The sequence below is a fragment of the Macaca thibetana genome, chromosome 7 (genome assembly GCF_024542745.1).
Source record: "Macaca thibetana thibetana isolate TM-01 chromosome 7, ASM2454274v1, whole genome shotgun sequence".
Classification (NCBI taxonomy): Eukaryota; Metazoa; Chordata; class Mammalia; order Primates; family Cercopithecidae; genus Macaca; species Macaca thibetana.
Genome location: NC_065584.1, coordinates 157,730,712 through 157,756,435, shown reverse-complemented (window position 1 = coordinate 157,756,435; position 25,724 = coordinate 157,730,712). Strand labels below are relative to the sequence as shown.

General features: G+C 37.4%; 1 protein-coding gene across 9 annotated transcripts in view; it reads right to left on the bottom strand.

Annotated features, from left to right (window-relative positions):
• Positions 1-25,724, bottom strand: part of NEO1 (neogenin 1) — a 259,185-nt gene that overhangs the window by 172,877 nt on the left and 60,584 nt on the right. For all 9 annotated transcript variants that reach the window (XM_050797720.1, XM_050797726.1, XM_050797723.1 and 6 more), the window contains exons 2-4: positions 14,460-14,777; positions 8,565-8,840; positions 4,799-4,952 (exon numbers count right to left, since the gene is read on the bottom strand). In XM_050797720.1, coding sequence (XP_050653677.1) covers positions 4,799-4,952; positions 8,565-8,840; positions 14,460-14,777 — 748 coding nt within the window. The remainder of the gene's footprint in view (positions 1-4,798; positions 4,953-8,564; positions 8,841-14,459; positions 14,778-25,724) is intronic.

Below are 25,724 nucleotides of genomic sequence, written 5' to 3'. Positions count from 1 at the left end.
GGAGGGGCCTCATTACTGCCTGGCTAGGATAAAAGTCTTGGCTGCCTACTCCAACTTTGACACCACTTAGCAAGGAGGCCGAGATGCCTCGCTACAACCTGGGAAGGGTGGAAATCTAGGCTCCTGGCATGGTCTTTGACTGGCATGGTAGGGTGGGGCCACAGTTTCTTCTGTGGTGTTTGACTGGAGTAGGAGTAAGTACAGTCTAACAGCTTTTGTCTTGGTGAGATGCCCTTTTCCTGCCCCTTTGGCTAGAGAGCACTTTCTGTTGAGGCTTTTTTTGTTTGTGCCTATTAGGGTTTCCAGGTTGCTGGGTTCTTTAGCTCCAAGTCTGGCACATATGAGGCAAAACACAGCTCAGGTTCCTGACAGGGTCTTGTGGGGCGGGGGGGAACCTGAGCCCACAGAACTAACCACCAAGTTGGCTGGGCGCAGTAACGCACATATGTAATCCCAGCATTTTGGGAGCCCAAGATGGGTGGATCATTTGAGGCCAGGAGTTCGAGACCAGCCTGGCCAACATGGCGAAACCCTGTCTCTACTAAAAATACAAAAATTAGCTGGCAGTGGTGACACATGCCTATAATCCCAGCTACTCATTTGATCCTGGGAAGCGGAGGCTGCAGTGAGCCAAAAGCACACCACCACACTCCAGCCTGGGCAACAGAGCAAGACTCTGTCGCAAGAAATATAAAAAAGAACTAACAATCATGCTGTTCCTTGGGTCTCAAGCTCCCTAGCCACTCAATCTCAATTTTTCTCTCTCTACCTTTCAGAGTCTTCTTATGTTTGCTTCACATATAACATCCCGGGTTTTTGGGTGTATTTAGCAAAAGGAATAGGGAAAAATATATCTACTCAATTTTCCTAGACGTGGAAGTCTTTCATTTGTTTTTTAAATAACCTTATTTTTCTACCACTGTCAATTGTAATAATATCAAGCATTTTAACCTGTTCCTTTGCAGTGGGGTTCAGATCTATCATTCCATTAAAAGATAACATTATTTGACTACTAAATTACATTTTTCTGTCAATCATCTTGAACATTAGCATTTATATTTTCCGGATTCTCTCCCTTTAAATTAAAACTACTTAGTGAATGGGATCCATTTCGACCCCCCTCTTTCATTAGCTATGATTATTGTAAATCTGAACAAATTTGATCAAAGGTTAAATATATAGATCAATTCTTGGACATTTATAAAAGTCATGGAAATGTTTTTAAGTTCACTTTCAAAGAAGTCTTAAGGTTAGTAATAAAAAAGGACATTTAGTTATTTAAGATCTTTTTTTTTTTACTAGAGCCAGCCCAACACTATCTGAATTTCTAGCCACTTTTTTCTTTCAACTTCTAATCCTCTAATTTGGGGTCTAGATCATTTATTGGCTAAGGCCTATCTACATATCTCATAAGGCTCTAGCAGAAACAAAGATATTTTGAGTAATTACATACATCCAACCAAAAGCACTCCTGTGCTTCATTCACTTACTTATATTTTCCTACATTACTTTGGGTTATTCAAGCTAAATATATTGGCCACCACTTCCCCTCCCCAGTTATGTGCCAGGCACTGTGCTAGAGTCTGGATAGACCAATGTGAACACCACCAACACTGTCCTGCTCTTATTTTCTTCTGAAACTTCTTGAGACAGTGACATACCAAGGCAGTGCTTCTCAGACTTTTTAGCCACCTAACCTGAGTATTCAGGAGCCTACAGAACTAAAGGCAGAAATAAGTCAACTCAATCTTCAAAGTCTACCGCTTTATCCTTAAAATTCAGAGGAATATTACTAACCACGACATATTCACTAAAAATCATCTGCTCCCAAGGATATCTCTGAATAAAATTGGATGTTTCAGGAAGATATGAAACTTTTCTATCATGATGTGCATACCCTGGCCCACTCAGACCCCAGTCTGAGAATCATTCTACTAAAAGAACAATTCTCTAACACGTTGTATAAAATAGCAATCCTATCTCTATTTCTCTTGGCACTCCTGATATAATTTGTCTTAATCTTCTTCACAGCACTTACCATAACCTGACATTTTTTATTTTTACTTATTATCTGACTCTTTCCCACTAGAATATAAGCTCTATGCGATCAAGAACTCCATTTGCTTCACTACTCTACTCCCAGCACCTGGAACATGCATGACATAGTCAGCATTTGATAAATATTTGTTGAGTAATTACTGAACAAATGAGAATCATAGAAAGCCTCACATTTATTTGACATAAAAAATCATTATATATAAGTTTTATATCTTCAGAATATCCCTTCATGACAAAATATGTTTTAAAATAACATATTTCAGCCTTCCTACTCCTGATAAAGATTTTGTTCTAACATATAGCCAATTAAAATTTCTACTGTAAGAACTTCACATGTTTATCCCTATTTTAAGGTTCCCTATGTTTCAGTTGGCAAAAAAAAAAAAAAAAAAAAAAAAAAAAATTTGAAGTCTTATAAATTCTTTGCTTATATAGTATTTAGCTGGAAAGAGGAGTAGAAAGGAAGCAAAATGTAGAAAGGAGTAGGGAGGAAGCAAAATGTGGAGAGAGGAAGTTGCTGAGTGGATGGATGATGCGAAAGAAATCAGGTGATGTTGGGGAGAATGGCATGTTTTGCTAATGGGGCATGTGGGGAACAATCTGACTGTATTCCATCATCCCCAGTGATCATTGTAGGCTGATCACCCAGGTAACTAGACAGATACCCATTTCTACATCTTGGCTACTGAACTATACAAATTAAAACTGTCTGTCCACTTTTGATTACACAACTGAGAAACTCTAGACCTGCCCTGTCCAAATCAATAGCCACTAGCCACATGTGGCTACCTGAAATGTGGCCTGTATAACTGCAGAACTGAATTTCTGAAATTTTAAAATAAATGTACAAGCTAAAGCTGTGTTAAATGTTTCCCACTAAACACAAACTTTATTGTTTTGGTAGAACTACATTTCATGTTAACTGGTACATCACATAAAATATTACTATTATATTTATTATTGTACACGTACTTCTTACTTTTTAAAAACATGGCTATAAGACATTTTAAAATTACATGTGTGGCTTGTGTTATACTTCAATTGAACAGCACTGCTGTAGAACAATGGTCCTCAACTGGGGGCAATTTTGTTTCCCAAGGACTATCTCACAGTATCTAGGGACATTTTTGGTTGTCACAATTTGGACGTGCTACTGCCACCTATGGGTAGAAGGCAGGGATGCCAGTAAACATCCTACAGTGCACAAGATAACATTATTTTGGAAGCAAAAACATACCTACCTACCACCACCCCACATCTCTTATGAGAATACATCTGAGAAAAGCACCCATTGCATAAGGGAGTAATGAGAGGAGACAGGAAGGAGAGTAAGGTGGTTGGTATTTTGTGAAAGATGAAGAATTTATGATTTCTGATAGGATTTCAAAAGGCAAAAACAACAGGATGAGGAATACAGTTTCTTTCCTTTTTTTTTTTTTCTTTTTTCTTTTTTCTTTTTTGAGACGGAGTTTTGCTCTTGTTGCCCAGGCTGGAGTGTAGTGGTGCGATCTCGGGTCACTGCAACCTCCATCTCCTGGGTTCAAGTGATTCTCCCACCTCAGCCTCCCGAGTAGCTGGGACTACAGGCACATGCCACAACGCCTGGCTAATTTTTTGTATTTTTAATAGAGACAGGGTTTCCTTGTGTTAGCCAGGATGGTCTCGATCTCCCGACCTCGTGATCTGCCCGCCTCAGCCTCCCAAAGCGCTGGGATTACAGGCGTGAGCCACCGTGCCCAGCCCAATTTCTCATACTGATTGTGCAATGGAAAAACTACTGTCAACGAAATGCATATGAGAATGAGTAAGAAGACTCAGGCTACTCAGGACCAAAGCTCCTGCAAAAATTTAGGGAAGAAAATCCTGAAGCGATTCCTCAAGGATCTAGAACTAGATGTACCATATGACCCAGCCATCCCATTACTGGGGATATACCCAAAGGATTATAAATCATGCTGCTATAAAGACACATGCACACGTATGTTTATTGCGGCACTATTCACAATAGCAAAGACTTGGAATCAACCCAAATGTCCATCAGTGACAGACTGGATTAAGAAAATGTGGCACATATACACCATGGAATACTATGCAGCCATAAAAAAGGATGAGTTTGTGTCCTTTGTAGGGACATGGATGCAGCTGGAAACCATCATTCTTAGCAAACTATCACAAGAACAGAAAACCAAACACCGCATGTTCTCACTCATAGGTGGGAACTGAACAATGAGATCACTTGGACTCGGGAAGGGGAACATCACACACCGGGGCCTATCATGGGGAGGGGGGAGGGGGGAGGGATTGCATTGGGAGTTATACCTGATGTAAATGACGAGTTGATGGGTGCTGACGAGTTGATGGGTGCAGCACAGCAACATGGCACAAGTATACATATGTAACAAACCTGCACGTTATGCACATGTACCCTTAGAACTTAAAGTATAATAATAATTTAAAAAAAAAAAAAAAAAGAAAATCCTGAAGCCTTAAGCTGAGTACACTGCGGCTTCAACAGGAACAAAGGGAATAATTAATTATCTCTTAATATTTTGAAATTATCTTTTTCTTTAAATATCCTAATCACATATATCACATAAACATATTTCAAGGATGATATATGAGCATTATGATGTGTTTAAATAAAGCTGATAATCTTTTTAAACTAGTCAGTAGTCCCAAATGGGATTAGACAAAGTCTTAAGCTAAGGCTGAAAAAGGCTTTTAGGCAGACAACACTTACCTCTCTGTGTCAAGTGCCTCCTCATTTTTCATCCATTTAATGGTTGGAGTAGGAAGTCCTGAAGCAACACATGGCAACACTACATCCTGACCAATGACTCTGACTAAGGGAGAAGGCTGTTTCAAAAACACCAAGTCTGATGTCACCTCAGTATCTAAAAGAAAAAAAAAAAAAAGCCAAAACAAAACAACAAATTAACAAAAGACAATAATTAAATAAAGGACAAAACAAGCCGGGCATGGTGGCTCACACCTGTAATCCCATCACTTTGGGAGACTGAGGAGGGAGGACTGCTTGAGCCCAGAGTTTGAGACTAGGGTAGGCAATATAGCCAAGACCCCATCATTACCCCCACCCACACACACACACACACAAAAGACAGAGCAATTTACAGCTTTAATCTTGAGGAACGACTAGTTCTCATTCAGTCTGTGTGGCTTTATATGACAAAATATTTTAAGCAAAAATAATATAAAGATTTCCATTCAAATTAGCAAACACTTCTCAAACAAATTCTATGTGCAAAGCATTGTGCTAGCCTCTTTAGGGGTCCTAAGGACATATAACGTACCGCTCCTGCCTTCAGGGTACGTACTTGTCAATCAATTGAGGGATATTTGACATGAATCCCCTTCACATTGAAAGATAAGATAAAAGCCATATGAGTGGTACAAACAGCGGAGACTGAGTAAGCTCAGGACCCTTGGCATCTTCCTCCTTGGTATCCTTATCCATACTCACAGGGATAAGAGGTTTCCTTTCTTTCCTGTATCTGTGTATTATTTCTGAAAAGCTTTCAGAGTTTCATCTCTTTAACTTGCTCACTTAGTCTGTCAATCCCTTGATTTTGTAATTGAGCAACCATCTAGCTACTACTATATTTGTATATTTCTTATTCAGACATTAGAATTAACGTGTGTTCACTTTATAGAGTTGTCCTCTTGTGGAAACATGGAAAGGCCACACTCTTGTGGGCAGAAGATAGAGTTCTCTCCTCAATAGGGTAATATTAACTTAACATTGAGTTTTGACAAAAAAGGTCTCAGGCCAAAGAGATATGACTCTTGTGCTCACATGCTTTGGAAAAGATGTTCTACAGCCACGATAACAACCTCCAGGACTAGCCTTAAACTTGTTTAACCTATTAGTGACAGTCCTGTGGCCATGGTAACAAGGAAACATTGCCTAATCGATTACTGACAACTCACAAGGGTGAATGTGCCTTTGAAAGCCAAACAAGCTCAGGCTTTGAAAGTCAGCCAACTAATGGTACAGTCATTTGCTTTTAAGGTTGACGTTAACTTGCTCCCACCTCCGTAATCAACCACAAAATATGTTTCTATGACTGACATTAATCCACGTCCATCTCTTAACCAGTACAACCCAAAACAATGTCTTCTGAAAAATTCTATAGGAGATCAGGACTTAGCTTTGCTCAAGAAAACTATGTTTGACGAGCACAACTCTCCCTTACTTAAGTAAGCAAAACATTCCACGTTATGTTTTTGTTTCAGATGTTGAGTAGTGATCCATCTTTTGACACTACAAACCTTGTTTTCTTGGATCCCATTTTGAGGATTTGCTTAAATGCTACCCTAGGTGTTGAGAAGTTCTTACCTCTGTCATGTAAAAGCAAGTGAGCAAGCAGGCTGAACGATATTGGTATATGGCAATAGTTCTTTTTTAAAATTCACCTTGAATTACTTAGGTATATTTTAATCAAATTTTGATAAGAATCAATTAAACAAATTCATAGCAAATATTACTGGCTTCTATATGCCAGAAAGTGTTTTTGGCAGCAGACAAAATTCCCTGCTCTGGTTGAGTTTACGTACTAACGAGGGAGAGAGACAAGTAAGATAGAATATGTCAGATGGTGATACGTTCTGAAGTAAAATGAAGGTAGAAGGAGAAAACACTGGGGGTGGAAATCAAAGATTGTTGTTTTAAACACAGTGTTCAAGAAAGGCTTCACTGATAAAGTAATATTGGAGCAGAGAGGTAAGAGAGTGACCCAGGCAGGTATCTGAGGAAAGAGGATTCCAGGTAGAGAAAATGACCAAAAGCATATCTGGAGTATCGCAGAAACATAAAGTGATCACAATCTTCGAGTGAGGGAGAGAAGAGTAGGAGATGTGACAGGTGAGAGAAAGCAAGAAAGTGGTATTAAGATTATAAATCTTTACAGGCCAGAACTTTAACTCTGAATGACACAGAAAACCATTAGGGAGTTTTGAGCAAAGGTGTGACAAGATCTAATAATATACACCTTACACTGGCCACTGTGGCTCACACCTGTAAGCCCAGCACTTTGGGAGGCCAAGGTGGGAGAATCACTTGAGCCCAGGAGTTCAAGGCCAACTTGGGCAATACGGCAAAATCCCATCTCTACAAAAAATACAAAAAAATTAGCTGGATGTGGTGGTGTGAACTATTAGCCCCAGCTACTCGGGAGGCTGAGGTAGGAGGAACACTTGAGCCCAGGAGGTCAAGGCTGCAGTGAACCAGGATCACACCACTGCACTCTAGCCCGGGTTACAGGGCAAGACCCTGTCTCAAGACACACACACGCACACACGCGCACACACACACTTTAAAAGATACTGTCCTTGCTGAGAATATACTGAGACAGAATTGACGAGGGATAACGACAAAAAAAAGAACCTGGATTTTTAAAAAGATCAGTTGAAGGGCTATTAGGAACACCCTCAAGAGTTGCAGCTCACAGTCCTGCTTTGCAAACCCATCCATAGGTTAAAAATGAGCCTATTTAACAGACATAGAACTCTTCCCAAATAATGTAGGGATGGTTCAATTATATTCAGAAACTCGAATTTGAGATGAGAAATATGGAGGGGGCACCTAGCAGTAAGAACAGAAGGTAAACAGTAATGAAACACCAAAAGGCTAGAGGGGCTACGATGAGCTACAAGTGGGAGGAAGTTATGAGTAAGCAGAAGTTATACAGTGAGAAAAGATATACAGAATTGATTATGAGGAATGCCAGAAGGGGCAGGAACTGAGAAGACACACAAAAAGAAAGACTCAAATAGGAGCTGAGTTTACACTAAAATGGGGAGTATAGAGATCCAAGGACTCTTGCCTGCCATTGCCTCTAGAGCCACCATGTTAACACTTACCACCCAACCCATCCCTTATATGAACTAGCCTGGATGGGTATCTGATTTGTATAAGTGAAAAGATCTAACAATAAAAGTATCCTATTGTTGGAGAGAAGGCTTGACAAAAGATACAGAGCTAAATTTTTAATAATGCATTCCCTAAAGAGTGGATCTTCTGGCACATTTTCTTCTTTTCACTCCTGTAAGAAACTGAGACTCCTTATGCTGACAGTAGAATGTCATACCACATATTAACATTGGTTTTTTTTTGTTTTTTTTGTGTTTTTTTTGAGATGGAGTCTTGCTCTATTACCCAAGTTGTAGTGCAGTGGCACAATCTCAGCTCACTGTACCCTCCACCTTCCGGGTTCAAGCAATTTTCCTGCGTCAGCCGCCAGAGTAGCTGGGGTTTCAGGCACCGGCCACCACGCCTGGCTAATTTTTGTATTTTTAGTAAAGACAGGGCTTTGCTATGTTGGCCAGGCTGCACCTCAGGTGATTCACCACTTCAACCTCCCAAAGTGCTGGGATTACAGGCATGAGCCACTGTGCCCGGCCAATATTCATTATTTTTAAAAATTCTAACAGAATAATTTTTCCCATTCATAAACATAAAACCATCAGTCCTGATAATGAGTTAATACCTGGAAGAACCTTCAATTCAACTTCATCACTATACTTTGGTGGCCCACCACTTTCCACTATGCAGCGATAAAGCCCGCCATCTCCTTCAGTTGCATTGCTGATAACCAGCATTCCACTTGGAAGTTTGATAACTCTATCATCCAGAAGAAGCGGGTGTCTGTTCTGTTCCCACCTCACAAACGGGACCAAATCTGCATTAACTTCACAATTCAGAATTGCGCTGTTCCCAGCATAAACTGAGGATGGTTCTGGTTGGCTGGTAAATCTTGGAAGACCTGGACAATAAAGGAAAAGAAGAAATAAAATTTAATTAAATATTACTTTAAAATTTTGTCTTGGGGGCCAGGAGCAAGTCAGCCCACATGGCTACAACATATGGCAGAACCAGGGTTGAGAAAAAGGTCCACAGAAATTAGCTAAATATAGGAATACTGGGCAAATAAGTAAATGCATTAAGGATAACTGGAATCAGATTCCTCACAGTTGGAGAAGCAAGGTACAAACACTGAAAAGGAGATGGGTAGAATAAGTCCTATGGTACTGGTCTAGAATGGAGGTATCAGTGTAAACGTCATGGTTTTATATAATTATAGAAATAAAAATATATATGGGTGCCTATGTATGTGTGAAATATTTATACATTTTGTCATTACATATTCATTGCTATACCTATATACATATATACACCTATATACTTCCTAGCCCTGTCCACAGAGAAGGTCCAGCATTGCTATCACTTCAATAGCAATGGTACATATGGTGTCTCTACCTTTTCTAAATAACATTCTTGGAGAAATGCCCAATTCTAAGAGTGCAGATGGAGAGAAAGTACAAGATGAACCTGGGACATCTTACAACATAAAGAAAGAAAAGTGTCCAAAGAACAATGAAGACATATCAAAAGGGCATAGAAGTCAGACTGAAGGGAGCTTCCTCTGGTTAAATCTGGGATAACAGTATTAACATGCACTATAACCCACTGAATAAAACAAGAATCTGTGAGTTCGTGCAAATGCAAACAAGTAAGTGGAAGAGAAGGAAAAGCTCTACCGTACAGAAATGATGGAACTAGAAAAATCACCACTTGATAGTAATAACTGATTCAGGCATGAATCTCAATGGATACTAAAACTAGTAAACAAAAATGTGATGAGGAACAGTATATTTACAGAATATCAAAGTATCTCTTCCCAAAATACTCATTACTAATTAACAAAAGTACAAAGCTTTACAATGGAGAAACACTGCACAGACCATCTTAGGTAGTAAAAGTTAACATCACCAGCAACAGAACAAAATAGCACATGCTTCTTGGCATGATGCACAGAGAACACAGCATTACTTCTGTGGTATTTCTCCCAAAACTGCAAAATCTGAATCTATTCATGGGAGAAATCGAACAAACCCAAAATGAGGCAAGGAAAAACCAAGTTATGTCAAAAGAGTTTAAAGAGACACAACTACTAAGTGAAATATGTAATCTTGGGCCAGAAAGAAGAGTATGTGTGGGAGGAGGACAGGGGGGTACTGTGTTTTTGGGTTTACTATAAAGAACATTATTGAGATAATCAGTGAAATCTAAATTAAACGGTATTGTTGTATTATAGTTAATTTCCTAATTTTGATGGATATCTGTGGTTATCTAGGAGAATGTCCTTGTTTCAAAGAACTATACACGTGGGTATTTAGGTGGCAGTTACAGGAAAACCTGTCTGCAATTTACTCTTAATGGCTCAGAAAAAATATGTATTTGGATGTATGCATATTTGGGGGATAAGGCAGATATGATAAGATGTTACCAATCAGGTAATCTAGGTGAAGCTATATGAGATTTCTTGGTTCTATTCTTGTACCTACTCCCTAAGTTTGAAATGATCTCAAAATAAAATGTGAACCAAAAATGTCATCATAAATATAGATGCCACAGGATGCAGTAGCTAAGAGCAACAGTTTTCAAGTCACATATCTGAATCTGAATCCCCATACCACCACTTCATGGGTGTATGAAGCTTGCAAGTTATTTAACCACTCCCTAAGACTCAGTGTCTTCACAAGTAAAATGAGAATAATAGGCCTCACAGGATTGTTAAAAGAAAAAAACGTACTTAAAATAAATAATTTATATATAGTATATTGCATAAACACTTAACTAGCTATTATAATTAATATCTAAAAAGTGAATGCTATGCTCAGAATGAAACAAAATGTTTCTTCAAGGAAGAACAAACAAATCATGAGAAATGATTACAGGTTTTCTAGTTTTATGACGGTGAATTAGTTCAAACATAAATCACACAGGTTTTACAGCCCTGCAATAAGCTTTTTCTTTTTCTTTTTTTTTTTTCATTTCAAGGGGATTTTTGCAGGAAAAAAAATAAAGATAAAATTATCCAAAAAATCTGCTTTTTTTCCTTGAGCTCCCATGATTTGATCAAAAATCTACTTTTAAGAAACCAGAATATCAGAAGAAAGGAATTAACAAAGAGAAACACAGAAACTAATAAAGTTGGGGAAAGGAGGAAATCTTAATCAATAAAACCAAAATATGGTTCTATTTTAATTTAATTTAATTTTTTTTTTTTTTTTTTTGAGACAGAGTCTCACTCTGTCGCCCATGCTGGAGTACAGTGGCACAATCTTGGCTCGCTGCAACCTTTGCTTCCAGGGTTGAAACGATTCTCCTGCCTCAGCCTCCCAAGTAGCTGGGGTTACAGGCGTGCACTAGCATACTGGCTAATGTGTGTATTTTTAATAGAGATGGGGTTTCACCATGTTGGCCAGGCTGGTCTCAAACTCCTGACCTCAGGTGATTCGCCCATCTCGGCCTCCTATAGTGCTGGGATTACAGGCGTGAGCCACTGCGCCCAGCTCAGTTGTATTTTTAAGAGTCAAAAAATTCTTCCTCCTGAGGTCTCATGAAAATTAGTAATTTTTAAGATGTAAGCTCACAAAAACATATGGAGAATTGGCAGACAAGAGATTTCAAAAAATTTCTGAGTAGGGAAAGCACATGGAGGACTAGTAACTGACATATCAAGGCAGGGAACGCTGCAGCTTCCTGCGCTCCCAAGAAGGAAGCCAGTTGTCCTGCTGCCTCTGGAGAACTACAGGACAAAAAGGAGAGTGGGAGTAAGACCTGGAGTTGACAAGAGGATATTAACAATGTCTGTATATAGAGCACCCTATTACCCCACCTCTGGGCACAAAATACCCACAGCCAGCATACTGCTCAGGCAAAAAAAAACAGAAATTTTGGTTGTGGAGAAATGAGACAGCTCAGGGAAAAAGACCTCTCATACTTAATTCTATGAGGTACCTATTTGCTGATCTTTTAAAAACTTCCCTTCTTGCTTGACTTGGCTATGATCAGTACTACTGCTTGCAACCAAAAAACTCTAAGAGTCTTTTAGAATGGCAATTTGGCAGAATTTTAAGTTTTATTGAGATACAATTTATATACCATAAAGTTCACTATCTAAAGTACATAATTTAATATTTTTTAGTATATGAATAAAGTTGGGTAATCATTACCATAATCTAGTTTCAGAACCTTTTCATCATTCCAGAAAGAAATCTTGTACTCACTTGCAGTCATTCCGCATAACCCCATACCTACCCCACAATGCCTAGGAGTGGAATTGCTGGGTCATATGGTAACACCATGGTTAACATTTTGAGGAACTGACAAACTAGTTCCTTTTAATTGCGCACACACACAAGTGTATATTATGATCCAGGAATCCCAATTCCAGTAATCTATTTTATAGAAATAAAGATTTGCAGAAGGCAGTTCACTATAGTATTGCCTATAATATCCAACAATTTAATCCATTTAACTGTTCATCAACAAAGAAATCTTCAAATAAATCACAGTAAGTATATCTAGACAATGTATACTATGCAACTATTTAAAAGAACTTTTATTTAATCACTTAGCTTGGATACTATTTACTCCTGATACCTAGGGCCAAGAGTGGGTTAAATAACTTTCCTACAGAACCCTGTATGCAGTCACCGCAGAATGTATCACCTTTTATGGTGCTGCTTGCTTAGATACTGGGTCAAAAAATGCTTCCTGAAGGTATCAAAGCTAAGAGAAAGAACGGACAAACTTAGCAGAGGAGAAGAAAGTGAGGAAAAGGTGGAGGATAAAATTAACAGGCAGTGGGGATGCCATAAGCAAAGGGTGGAAGGCAGAGAATAAATGAAAGGAAAAAAACACTCAGTACTGCCAGTGCTTATAACTGTGGTGAGGGTGATGGTGGAGGTAGGGGACAGGAGTGGGGACAGAGGCAGGGTGAAATGTTAAGAAATAAGGTTGGAGAAGTGGAGGACAGCTCATAAAAGGAATCAACAGGCCTGTTATTTGAGAGTTTAGATGTTACCTTGATGGTGTTACTGGAGGATCACTGAAGGATGAGAAAGAGTACTCTAGCCAGGTTGGAGACTGGACTGGAGGAGGGGAAGAGTAAGGTAGCAGGCAGATGCTTACAAGGCTGTGCTGAGGGAACACTGGAAGTTGCCTCGGGAAGGAGAAAGTGGATTAAGTACAGAGAAATTAAGAAGCAGAATTCACTGGATTTAATGATAGTATGTGGGGGGACAGCTGAGAGGAAGGAGCCCATGAATAAAGCCCAGATAAGAGACATTTAAGAACTTAAATTATAAACACTGACCTCATTATAACATTGTAAAGGCAGTCATTATACTAATTTATTTAAGAAACATGTTGGAGAAAGCCTGGCAAATAGATTATTTCAGGGAGACAGAAGAAAGAAAAGAAAAGAAAAGAAAAAGGAAATGAAAAGAGAAAGAAAAGAAAAGGAAGAAAAATATAAAGAGAAAAGAAGGAAGAAAGGAAAGAAGGGAGGGTAGAAGGGAGTGAGGGAGAGAGAGAAGGAAAGAAAAGGGACATTTTCTATCCTCAGTCTATGACTACGGAATAATTACAGAAACTTTTTGCCACACCCAAATTCAACTTTGAGTATTTGTCCCCAAAGAGAAAAAAAAACCAGCCATTGTGCTCTGAAAGTATGAGCAAATACACTCTGGAGTGAGCCTGAGATGGGAAACCATAATCCTGGAGTAGGAATGAGATGGGAGACTACTATCTCTAAGGTCCTGTCTCACACGTGGGCATCTCACCAAGGTGAGAGTAAATACAGGACTTAACGATAACATTTTTGTATAACATGACCCTTCACAAAAACTATTTCCTCTGGTACTCAAGTAAAGAAACACTATCTCAGGAATGCTAGTATCTACTATAAAACAGACATGACTTACTTAGAAACCACATCTTATTCTTCTAGATCCCTAATTTTTCTTACATTTTCCACCATTCTTCAAATAAGGAAACTCTGAAAAGGAGGGAAAGTTCCTCTCTTTATAACTTTCTGCTCTCCACCTTAATATACACTGTCTAGATTTTAAAACAATTAATCCAATTGAATGTCATTTCCTTGGTTAAGGCATCAAGGAACCAGGATTCTGACTTTACTTCAAGTTTTACAAAACTATACTAAATGGCTATGCTGGGTAAGATAGAAGTTGGCCATCAAAGTGATTTAATTTTCCTATACCACTTCCTCTGCCACTTCCACGTTTAAAAGGAGAAAAGAACTGCTCAGTACTTCTGATAGCAATATTAAGCCATCGGACAAGTGGAAACACGCTACAGTTTATTCTCTACGGCACTGAGCAAACCCTATAGCAAGGTCCCATACACAGAGTATATGCACAGTTGATATCTGTTAAATGAGTACATTTGTTGCTACTAATTAAATGAAAACTCCAAAAGAATAGTGCTTTTATCAAGATGTATGTGTTACAAATATTTGAAAATGCAAAAAAAAAAAAAAAAAAAAAAAAAAAAAAAATCACTTAAACCTTACCTGCCACTGTGAGCTTGGCTGTTCTACTGACAATAGTTCCAAGACTCTCAACAGTGGCCACACACTGATAATAACCTTCATCAGGTTTATTGTGTTTGGAATGCACCACATTGCTGATAAATAAAGATCCATCTGGGAGAAGCTGGCGTCGATCATCTGATGCTAAGTTTAAAAAAGTTCCATCTTTTTTCCATTCAATTTTTGGAGAAGGCTCAGAATATGCTGAACAGTTTAATATAACAGAAGAGCCTCTAACTGAGAGTGTATCCACCGGCTCCACCAGAAAATAAAATGGAGTGAACGTTCGAATGCTGGCTCCTACAAAAATAAAGAAAAAGAACAAAGTTAGGCAAACCTTTCTTCTACTATTTCTGTCAGAAAATATATTACTAACGAGTCCAAAAATTATTAACTGTTGCTCTTTGGATATGACACATAAATATAGTAATCTCACTATAAATGTCTAATAAATAAGATTTACTTTCAAATAGGAAACCAAACTTTGACCAATTTAGAAGAACATTAGGGGGAAAAAAAAACCTTCTACCTGAGATAAACAAGCCTTGTTAAATGACATGAGTATCTAATAAAAGTTTTATTTCAAACCCTAGAATTAGATTTATAAATACTTTAAGTTACTGCATTCAAAGTGAAATTCTCTATTGAACATAAAGGAGGCAGAAAATTAAAATGATTCTTCATTAAGAGGTATCTTTTTATGTTTATTAGTTATTTGTATTTCCTTCATAAATTTACTATACACACACATTGTCCATTTTTCTAGTGAATGTATTCATCTGACTGAATTAAAAAGCAATCTGCTATCATATTTTACAAATATTCTTTTTTCCATTGACTTTATAATATTTGTTATAAGAATAAATTTTAAGCTACACAAAACTAAAAGTTATACTTAGGTCTTTTTTATCCCAAGATTATAAAAAATTTCAGCCTTGCTTTGTTCTATTATTTTGTGATTTTCTACATTTAATCTTCATCTAGAATTCATTTTAGTGTAAAGAGCACGGGAGGAATTAGCTTAATTTTTCTAAGTCCCTGTCAGTTCTTTGAACATGGGAAGAACAAAATTTAAAGAAAAATATTTGCTATAAACCTTATATTCTCAGCCTGTTGGAAAGCTTTCCAACTTAAAGCTTTATCACTTTTCTTCAAGAAAACTTCTGACCAATTCCCTTGTAAATAACTCAAGTTGTCATCAGCTTTCTTCATGTGAAAAATCAGAGAAACCTAATCCAGCAAATGAAACTAAGACTGTTTTTCGAATATATCTACACCTCTTTATAATTTATTTACATTATGAATTTAAGGATGACACAAATTATATATTATATAATGAACAAATAGCTCTAAAGAAATACAAAACACACTGGCAGAGGGAAGGAAATCACATTCAATTGTTTTAAAAGTTTTCCAACACTTCAATGATAAGCAAATTCTAATTCTAATCAGACTAATTACCCTTTCCCAAACACCACAGGCAGGTATTAGAAAAGAGATGGCTGGGCACAGTGGCTCACACCTATAATCCCAGCACTTTGGGAGGCCAAGGCGGGTAGATCATGAGGTCAGGAGTTCGAGAACAGGCTGGCCAACATGGTGAAACACCACCTCAACTAAAAATACAAAAATTAGCTGGGCATGGAGGCACGTGCCTGTAGTCCCAGTTAGTCGGGAGGCTGAGACAGGAGAATCACTTGAACGCAGGAGGTGGAGGTTGAGTGAACCGAGATCACGCCACTGCATTGCAGCCTGGCAACAGCGAGATTCCATCTCGGAAAAAAAAAAAAAAAAAAAAAAAAAGAAGAGTTTCAGGTCTCCATGCCCATTTAATGACTATAAAATTTATTTTATTTTTCAAGTCTTAAAATTCCTGAAAATAAGCTTAGAAATTTTTCAAAAGTAACCTGCAATTAGTTTCTTATTGCTACCAAAATGTTTATGTTGCATTAGTTTACTGGAATCATAGTAGAATAAACATATAAACAAAAAGGAAGTATAAAAAGATAGCTAAACTAAGAGAAATTACTTTTATATCTTTACTTAGTAACTATTAAATCTCTATTATACCCCCCAAACTTAACTCAGAAACTTAAAAAATAAATGTGTTAGATTGGTGGTTAAAATACGCAAATTAAAAATCTGAAATATTGTATTACTGATAATAAAATACATTTTATTCCAAAATTACAACACAATTTTTGCCATTTGAAAAAATACCCCCCCAAATTACAATTTAAAGGTTTTGCAGTTTAACACTGCCTTTTTTTTTTTCATTTTTAAAATTGAGCCAGGTTGAACACAAAAAAAGTATATGTGTTTGAAAAATTAAGAGCGAATTACACTCATAGGAAAGCTTATAAATGCCTTTCAAAATCAAGGTACTTCAAAATGTTTACAAAAAATATTCACTCTAAATTATTGAGAACACAGTGTTACTTAAATATTTCTGTATATCATTCTGTATTTTGTTCCCTCAGTAGGAGGGCAGTGACCTAAGATATCCTCTCTTCACTTAAAAACCCTCAAAGGCTTGCTGCTGCCTTTTGCAAAGAAAACTGAAGAAACTCCTTTAGTCGACCGTCCCGTCAGTCACCACCTGATCTAGCTTCTGCCTATCTCCAGCCCCACTGCATTGTTCTCTCAGTCAGCTCCCCACAGCTCCTGCCTCTTCACACAAGCTATTCCCACCACCACTCCTTTCAGTCAGTTCCCAGTCTTCCCTCAAGCTCAGCTTAAATACCATTTGCTCAGAAATGCTGTCTGTCCCAGGTGCCCAGGCAATGTTAGTTTTGCCTGTTCTAAGCAAGCATGGTGTATGCGCTACCTACAGAGCACTCCAAAGGTTCTTAATCTTTGAATATTTGTAATAACTTGTTAAAGTAGAGAGGTCCCCAAACTTGCTTGGCTCCTGGTACCCTTATTTTCTCTGTAGTTTCTTTTAAGAATTCCATAGGTCAAAAGAAACAGCTAACCATTCTATCTTTTTTTAACAGGTTCAAACAAATGAGTATCTATGTCCCAACAAATTAGCACCTTTTTGAAAAAATAATACATGCAAACTGAAATATATATATGTATTTATATATACACATATCTATTTTTATATATATTTCACTTTAAAATAACCACAATTAGTTACTATGGGATGTTTGCACCTATAGGGCCCCGCACAACTTCTAAAACTCAGATGCTGTGCAACTAAATACTGCCACCCACATATCCTGTCCCACACTGATTTTTGCATAGTACTTGCTTTTTAAAACAGTAACCACCAGAAGTTCAACTTCGCAAAGATATCACAGCTACAAAATGAAGATGGCACAATCAGATGTTGAAACTGTGAACTACCTTGAGCTAGAAGTTCACATGGTGTCCAACAGATGTGGCCATGTTTCCCTACAAGTTTGAAATGACCCTGGGAGTTCTCTGAAGTGCCTTTGGGTATCTCAGGGTATAGTTCAGGAACTGCAGGCTTATGATCTATCTTTCTACAGTTTTCATTTGTTATATTCCCAGTACCCACCTAGCATGGTGGACCAATCTTTAGATTATATAACCAGATAACTTCTAAAAACTTCCAATGGTTAAAGTATTAATGAGGGACTGCAGGTTCCATTCTAATCATGGCCACTTATTATCATTCCCTTCTATGCTAAGACTCAATAACAAATAGTTTTTGTAAATTCTGATGAGTGTTTACAAAACTATATGGAAGAGCAAAAAAAGCCAATAAGAGCCAAAGTAATTCTGCAAAACAAAGTAAAGGGACTCCACTTGTTAGTTACCAGTATGTATAAAGCTACAGTAATTAAACCACTGTGGCTCTGGAGCAGGGGATAAAGACACATAACAGGCTATAAAGCCCCCAAACAGAGCTATATATATTTGGAAACTTAATATTTAGTAGAGATGACATTTTAAATCGATTGAGGAAAAGGATGAACTAACTACTCAATAAATGTTACTAGGACAACTGATTATCCATATGGGAAAAAAATGAGATGCCTACTCACACCCTGTAATAATAGTAAAAGCACTTACGTACCAGATAATGTTCTAAGTATTTTCTACATATTAACCACTCATTTAAGCTTGTCTTACGAAACAGGTACAAGAATCAGCCCCATTTTAGAGAGGAAAACAAAAAACACAAAAATGTTAAGGACCTTGTCAAAGGTCACACAGGTAGTAAATCACAGAACCATGGTCTGTGACCTTATACTACATTATTGTTAGCTATTTGTTCATTATCTGTGATCTTATATTACATTATACTACAATGCCACTCAATACAGACGTAAAAATGTATTCAAGGCCTATAAAAATGCAAGTGATAAAAAACTTAGAAGAAATTTTAGGAAAATACAAGGATAATCCTGGAGTTAGGCAACCTTTTAAATCAAAATAGGAAACTCAAAGCTAGAAGAGGCATGTTTTACTTTACTGCATTAAAAAAACAAACAAACAAAAAACCCCAAAAAACTCTTTATGGTAAAATACCGTAACAAAGCAAAAGACAAACAATGGATTGGGGGGAAAATTGTGCCACATATAACAAACAAAGAATTTAAAAGGTTAAACTGCTCAATATAAAAATGGGTGAAGCTGTGTTCCAGTAAAACTTTATTTATACAAATAGGTGGCTGGATGGATTTGATCCATTTATTGCAGTTTGCTGACCCTTGCCTTAGAATATTATCCAGCAAAAAAATGAGCGGGCTACATTTCAGTGATGTAGAATGAGTTCTGTGAAAAATGAATAATGCAGATGAGTGTAAATTATATAATTTCATATGTATATGATTATATGGGTATTGAGAAAGGCAGGAAAAATGTACACCAGGTTGTTACTACTGGTTACTGGGAGGGGAAAGATAGGAGAAAGGGAGTGGAAGATAGATAAAATAGTTCCATGATAAAAATCATCTTGTATGTATAATCCATTTACAAATACTACACTGGCTGGGCGCTGTGGCTCACCCCTGTAATCTCAGCACTTTGGGGGGCCAAGGCGGGCGGACTGCTTGAGCCCAGGAGTTCAAGACCAGCCTAGGCATCTCCACCAAAAAACAAAACAAAACAAAACAAAAATTAGCCAGGAGTGGTGACTTTTGCCAGTAGTCCCAGCTACTCAGGAGGCTGAGGTAGGACAATCACTGGAACACGGGAGGCAGAGGACACAGGGAGCCAAGATTACAGCACTACACTCCAGTCTGGGTGACTGAGGGAGACCTAGTCTGGGTGACTGAGAGAAACCTTGTCTCAAAATAAATAAATAAATAAATACACACACACACACACACACACACACACACACACACATATATATTATACCTTCATATGTGGCAGGTGTGATATATGTTCACACTCGTGTAAATACCTAAAGAAAAACATTTTTTTAAATGGTCGCCAAAATAGGGATTATCTCAAGGATTTCAGTTGATTTTTAGTTTTTTCTTTCACCTTTGGTATTGTCTAAATATTTTACATAAAAATAGTATTACTTAAGCAGAAATATAGCTATCTTCATTCATAAACTCATACACACATACAGTCTGCACAGGAGAGGAACATTATGAAAAGTCTGGGATACATTTGTATGCTGAGATTAAAAGAGTGTCAAGATACATAAAAAATTTACGTTCAAAATATGTAGAGTATGACTCTTCTGATATTAAAATATGTACACATGTACAGACGCTCGTATGCCCATATTTAAATGCAAATACAAAGGGAAAAGAATAGAATAACAAACACTGAACAGTTAACATTGTTTTCTCCCTGGGGAAAGTAGTGGGTTTGAGCTGCCAACGGAGAGCGTACCGAGAGAACACTTTTTACTCCACGTATTTCTATATTGCTACTTATATATATATATATATGAACAATTGCATACACATTCTTCTTTTTTTTCAACAACAAAAATTTTTTCGGTGGTAGTGGTGAACAACCCTTTGCTGGGAACAGGAGATTATTTTCTAAAAGATCTATCACCATTTTCTTTACCCACTTTTTGTTACAATAAAAGGGTTATCAAACACTCACTCCTTAGCTGACTTTGTATAAAAACTGTCCTATACTTCTCCCCAGGGACCTGACTCCCAGCCACTTATATTTGCTTAATTTTGGTTTAGTATGGCCAGAGTCACTGGATTCCATTTTGAAATAGGTTTAATGATCCTATCTAATATCTTCTACATTTCCAAGTCTCTTCAAATTTCTCACTTCTTAATGGAATAGCTCTCACTTCTTGATAGACTATTCCTCACATTCTGATAGAATACTTCACACTTCTTGATAGAATTCCATCTTATGGAAAGAAAATATCCACAGGGAACTTCCTTCCGTTGTAATTCCCACCAATATCAACAAATCATATCATGCGGTGCATGTCTTAATTGTGTGACCAGTAATAATTCTAAACTCTATTGTACCCAGAGTAAAACATTAACATATGGTATTTGAATACTTGCAGAAATAAAATGAAATCTATCTGTCTTATTGCCAAAAAAGGTTCAACGTTTACTAGTAGCAGAAATGCAGGGCAGAAGGATAAGCAGCATTTTTATATACCTACAAACGTCAGCATTCTGTATAAAGCTCATCGTAAGAAAAGTATCACTTTATTATAAGAAGCTAAGAGACTACTGTCAAAGGACTTTCTTTTTTTTTTTACTACTTGTTAATGTTTCTTTCAACCATCCCATCCCTTCTCGTCAGACTCCAAATCCTACATTTCATCCATCCTGATCCTTTAGGGTCCACTATCACTATGCATTTCAGACTATCTTGCTTCAAGTTCTCAACTACCTTAGAAAATTAGAAAATTAAAATAATTTAACATTCAACGATCTCAACAACATTCATGTTACCAACTAACAACAGGGAACACTTAAGAGTTAAACATTTTCTACACTGTTTTGCTACGTAACAGTTACTGTTCCTGGTTCCAGAGCTCAAGCTCTCTCTGCCCTGCACAGCTAATTTCTCCAAAGACTGATCTACCTCAGACACATCACCTTCCCTATATTTCAACTTTACAGAACCCACTCCTAGGGAAAACATGTAATTAATTGTTAAAATTATACAGATCATTTTAATTGTCTGATAAACATATATGCTTTTAAAACTTCATGGCATACAAGTGTACCATAAAAACAGTGAATGTCAATGTCTAATCAAAGCTAGATCTGAAATTCTTGTTCAGGAACATAATGTTCTATAGTGAAATTCTAGAGAGATTCAATTTCTATACAGTAACATACTTTGATACATTTTCTAATTTATAGCAACTACTTTCCCAATCACTCCCCCAAATTAAAAAACAATCTAAATTCCTTTATTCCACAAACATTTATGATAATAAGAGTGCTTTCCTTTTCTTCAATTTTCAGCCTTGTTCTTCTCCCCCATCTCCCTCCCTGCAAAAAGACACTAAAAAAAACCATGGGACGGTAAAGTCAGGCAGACATGTTTTTGAATCCTAGCCCTTCTGTGCTAGTTGCTTAATTTCACTCTGTATCTAAAATTTCCTCCCCCATTAAACAGGAAAAATTATGCCTCCTTTCAAGGAAATTTCTGTGAAGATGAGAGAGAATCTGTGTAAAATACTTCACTGCTTGGCAGGTAACAGGTCCTCAGTAAATAGTAACTATTCACAGTTCAAAAACCTACAATATCTCCCCCAAAATCGCTAACAATCTAGGACCTCAGTTTTCACAATCACATTTTAGAAACTGTTACGTATAAAACAATATGGACTGTATTTTGACTCGTATTTTAACAACTATTATGTGTAAAATAATATTAAGTGATCTTAAAACCAAATTTGATCATCTTTCTTCCCTAATCTTTCAAGAACTCCCCAAAACAGCTAAAATAAAATCCAAGTTCATTACGATGGCCTACCTACAGGATCTGGTTCCTGCCGCTTTCCAACCTAATCTCGTACCACACTTCGTCTCACTTCTCTCAATGGGCTGTGAATAAGCCACATTATTCAGTCTCTCGAACAAGCCATGTCGTTTCCCACACTGGGGCCTCCCCATGTGCTATCCTCTCTGCCTGAACACTTGCTCTGCACCCACTCTCTGTCACACGGCTAGCTTCTTCCTTCATGTTTTAACCAAACTGTCCCTTCTACAGAGGCCTTCTCTAACAACTACTTCTGAAGAGATGCTAGTCCTCTATCCTTCTTCCCTATGTGTAATCGTCACAGCAATTTTACCTGTTTGCTTTTTCCTTTTTTTTCTTTTTTTTTTTTTTAATTTATTTATTATTATTATACTTTAAGTTGTAGGGTACATGTGCATAACGTGCAGGTTTGTTACATATGTATACTTGTGCCATGTTGCTGTGCTGCACCCATCAACTCGTCATTTACATCAGGTATAACTCCCAATGCAATCCCTCCCCCCTCCCCCCTCCCCATGATAGGCCCCGGTGTGTGATGTTCCCCTTCCTGAGTCCGAGTGATCTCATTGTTCAGTTCCCACCTATGAGTGAGAACATGCGGTGTTTGGTTTTCTGTTCTTGTGATAGTTTGCTAAGAATGATGGATTCCAGCTGCATCCAAGTCCCTACAAAGGACTCAAACTCATCCTTTTTTATGGCTGCATAGTATTCCATGGTGTATATGTGCCACATTTTCTTAATCCAATCTGTCACTGATGGACATTTGGGTTGATTCCAAGTCTTTGCTATTGTGAATAGTGCTGCAATAAACATACGTGTGCATGTGTCTTTATAGCAGCATAATTTATAATCCTTTGGGTATATACCCAGTAATGGGATGGCTGGGTCATATGGTACATCTAGTTCTAGATCCTTGAGGAATCGCCATACTGTTTTCCATAATGGTTGAACTAGTTTACAATCCCACCAACAGTGTAAAAGTGTTCCTATTTCTCCACATCCTCTCCAGCACCTGTTGTTTCCTGACTTTTTAATGATTGCCATTCTAACTGGTGTGAGATGGTATCTCATTGTGGTTTTGATTTGCATTTCTCTGATGGCCAGTGATGATGAGCATTTTTTCATGTGTCTGTTGGCTGTATGAATGTCTTCTTTTGAGAAATGTCTGTTCATATCCTTTGCCCACTTTTTGATGGGGTTGTTTGTTTTTTTCTTGTAAATTTGTTTGAGTTCTTTTTTCTAAGGTCTATCTTCCCATGAGCAGGCTGGACTATCAGAGAGTATTAAAATGACCCCTGACTTGCCATGGCTATTTGCACCTTGGTTTTTGTTTGTTGTTTTGTTTTATTCTTTTTCAGGATCCTATAGGTAGGAAAGGTGCCTGGGCCAAGATGGAATCAAGTATTAGCGATTCTTAATGACTGAGGACAACATCAAATCTCCATTGCTTTTTCTAAGATCAGCCTTAGTCTCCAAAATTTGATCTCGAGATGACTTGAAGTCTGTCCTTTGTAAAAATGTTTTATGTAAACTTCTTAAAGTACCATAAATAACTAAAGTCAATATTCTATATAATTTCTTCATGATGTGCAAGAAGACAAGGGGCAATGTGATAACCTGCAGACAGTACCATTAACGTTCTAACCAGTCACCTGGAAATTCTCCAAAACAATTCTCAGGAAAAGTCCATTAATAATAAACAATCTTAGCAATATTTAGCTCATATTTAGCTATACTTTAGCTCAAAACTTGGGGGAAAATCTGAATTGGTCATTTTTCATTATGCTAGATGAGAAAAATATAAGAATTTTCACATTAATTACAGAACGTTCATGAAAGCTTTTGGGGTTCGGTGGTGTTGTCTTTTTGGTATAGACAGGGCCTCACTATGTTGCCCAGGCTGGTCTCAAACTCCTGGCTTCAAGTCATCCTCCCACCTTAGCCTCCCAAAGTGCTGGGAATACAAGCATGAGCCACTGTACTCAGCCTGGAAATATCTTATAAGCCACTTTTTAATACTGGTGGCCAGAAGATTCTCCTGAGAGTAAGACCTAATACAGATGCGCATTCACCCAATACTGTTGCAAAGTCTTTTAAATTTCTGAAACAAGCATTTTTTCAGTTCCACGTTTGTTATACTGATGAAAATATGGCTGCAATGATAATACAACGTAAAAATTAACACGGAGGTACAATCCAATCCCCTGAATCATGGCATTGTTTTACACTGTAATATTCAATTACCATCATTTCATTTTAGCAACATCGTCTTTAGGAATGTTGATTCAGTGAATACTTACAAAGGCTTCAACTAACTGATACTTCTTTGCTTAACGATGTTTTATTTTTCTACAATGAGCAATGATACTTTACTAGTAGTATTCTAGGTACCAAATGTTGTATCACAGTAAACTGTCAAGTTATTTTTAAACAGGACATCTCCTCTGCAAAACTTCATTAAATACTCCCTTCTCTATCTTCTGCAGTTATTATGACCTAATGTAAGACTGGATAATCAACAAATCTGGAAGCATCCTAAATAACTCTGAACTATATACAACTACACTTCATCAATCTTCAAGATCACCTTAATTTTGAATGTGAATCTGTTTTACCTTACTGCTACAATTACATAGGTTTCTGCGGGACAGAGGTATTTATTTTACAAAGAAAAAGCAACCCAATATATTGTAGCTCTCAATCTTTTGTGAGCTTAAAAAATCATAATTATAAATCTCTCATTAACTCATTGCCATTTGCAGAGGTGCCGGGTTTTCCCATTCATTTCAATAAATTATGTTAACAAGGGGAGAGAATGCTTGAAATTAAAACTCTCCTAAAAAAATCTAGTTCATCTTATTGGTTTAGAAAGTCACTACAGAAGAGTTTATAAAGCAAGGGACTGAGGATAAAACCAGCAAGATATAAAACAGAAGTCAAGGGATTCAATATCTAGTCCTAGCTTCCCTAACACAATATAAGGACACTTCAAAGACAGAATGGGAACTATTGGACGAAGTCTAAAGACATAATGATAGGAGTTAACATTTACTAAGCATTTACTATGTGCCAGAGACAGATTCAGTGCTTTTCCTATATTAATTATTTCAATTCCGCATCCCTAGTAGTAATAACTATTATTATCTCCATTTTACAATGAGAACACTACACCACAAAGAGAATAAAGAATTTGCCCAAAGTCATGATGCTAGCTGGTGAAGAAGGCAAGATCTGAACCAAGTTAGTCTGGTTCCTCTGTGCCCAAGATTGTAACCACCAGATATGCACTATCCAATAGGGATAGTGATGTGTGACATGTGGTTATTGATA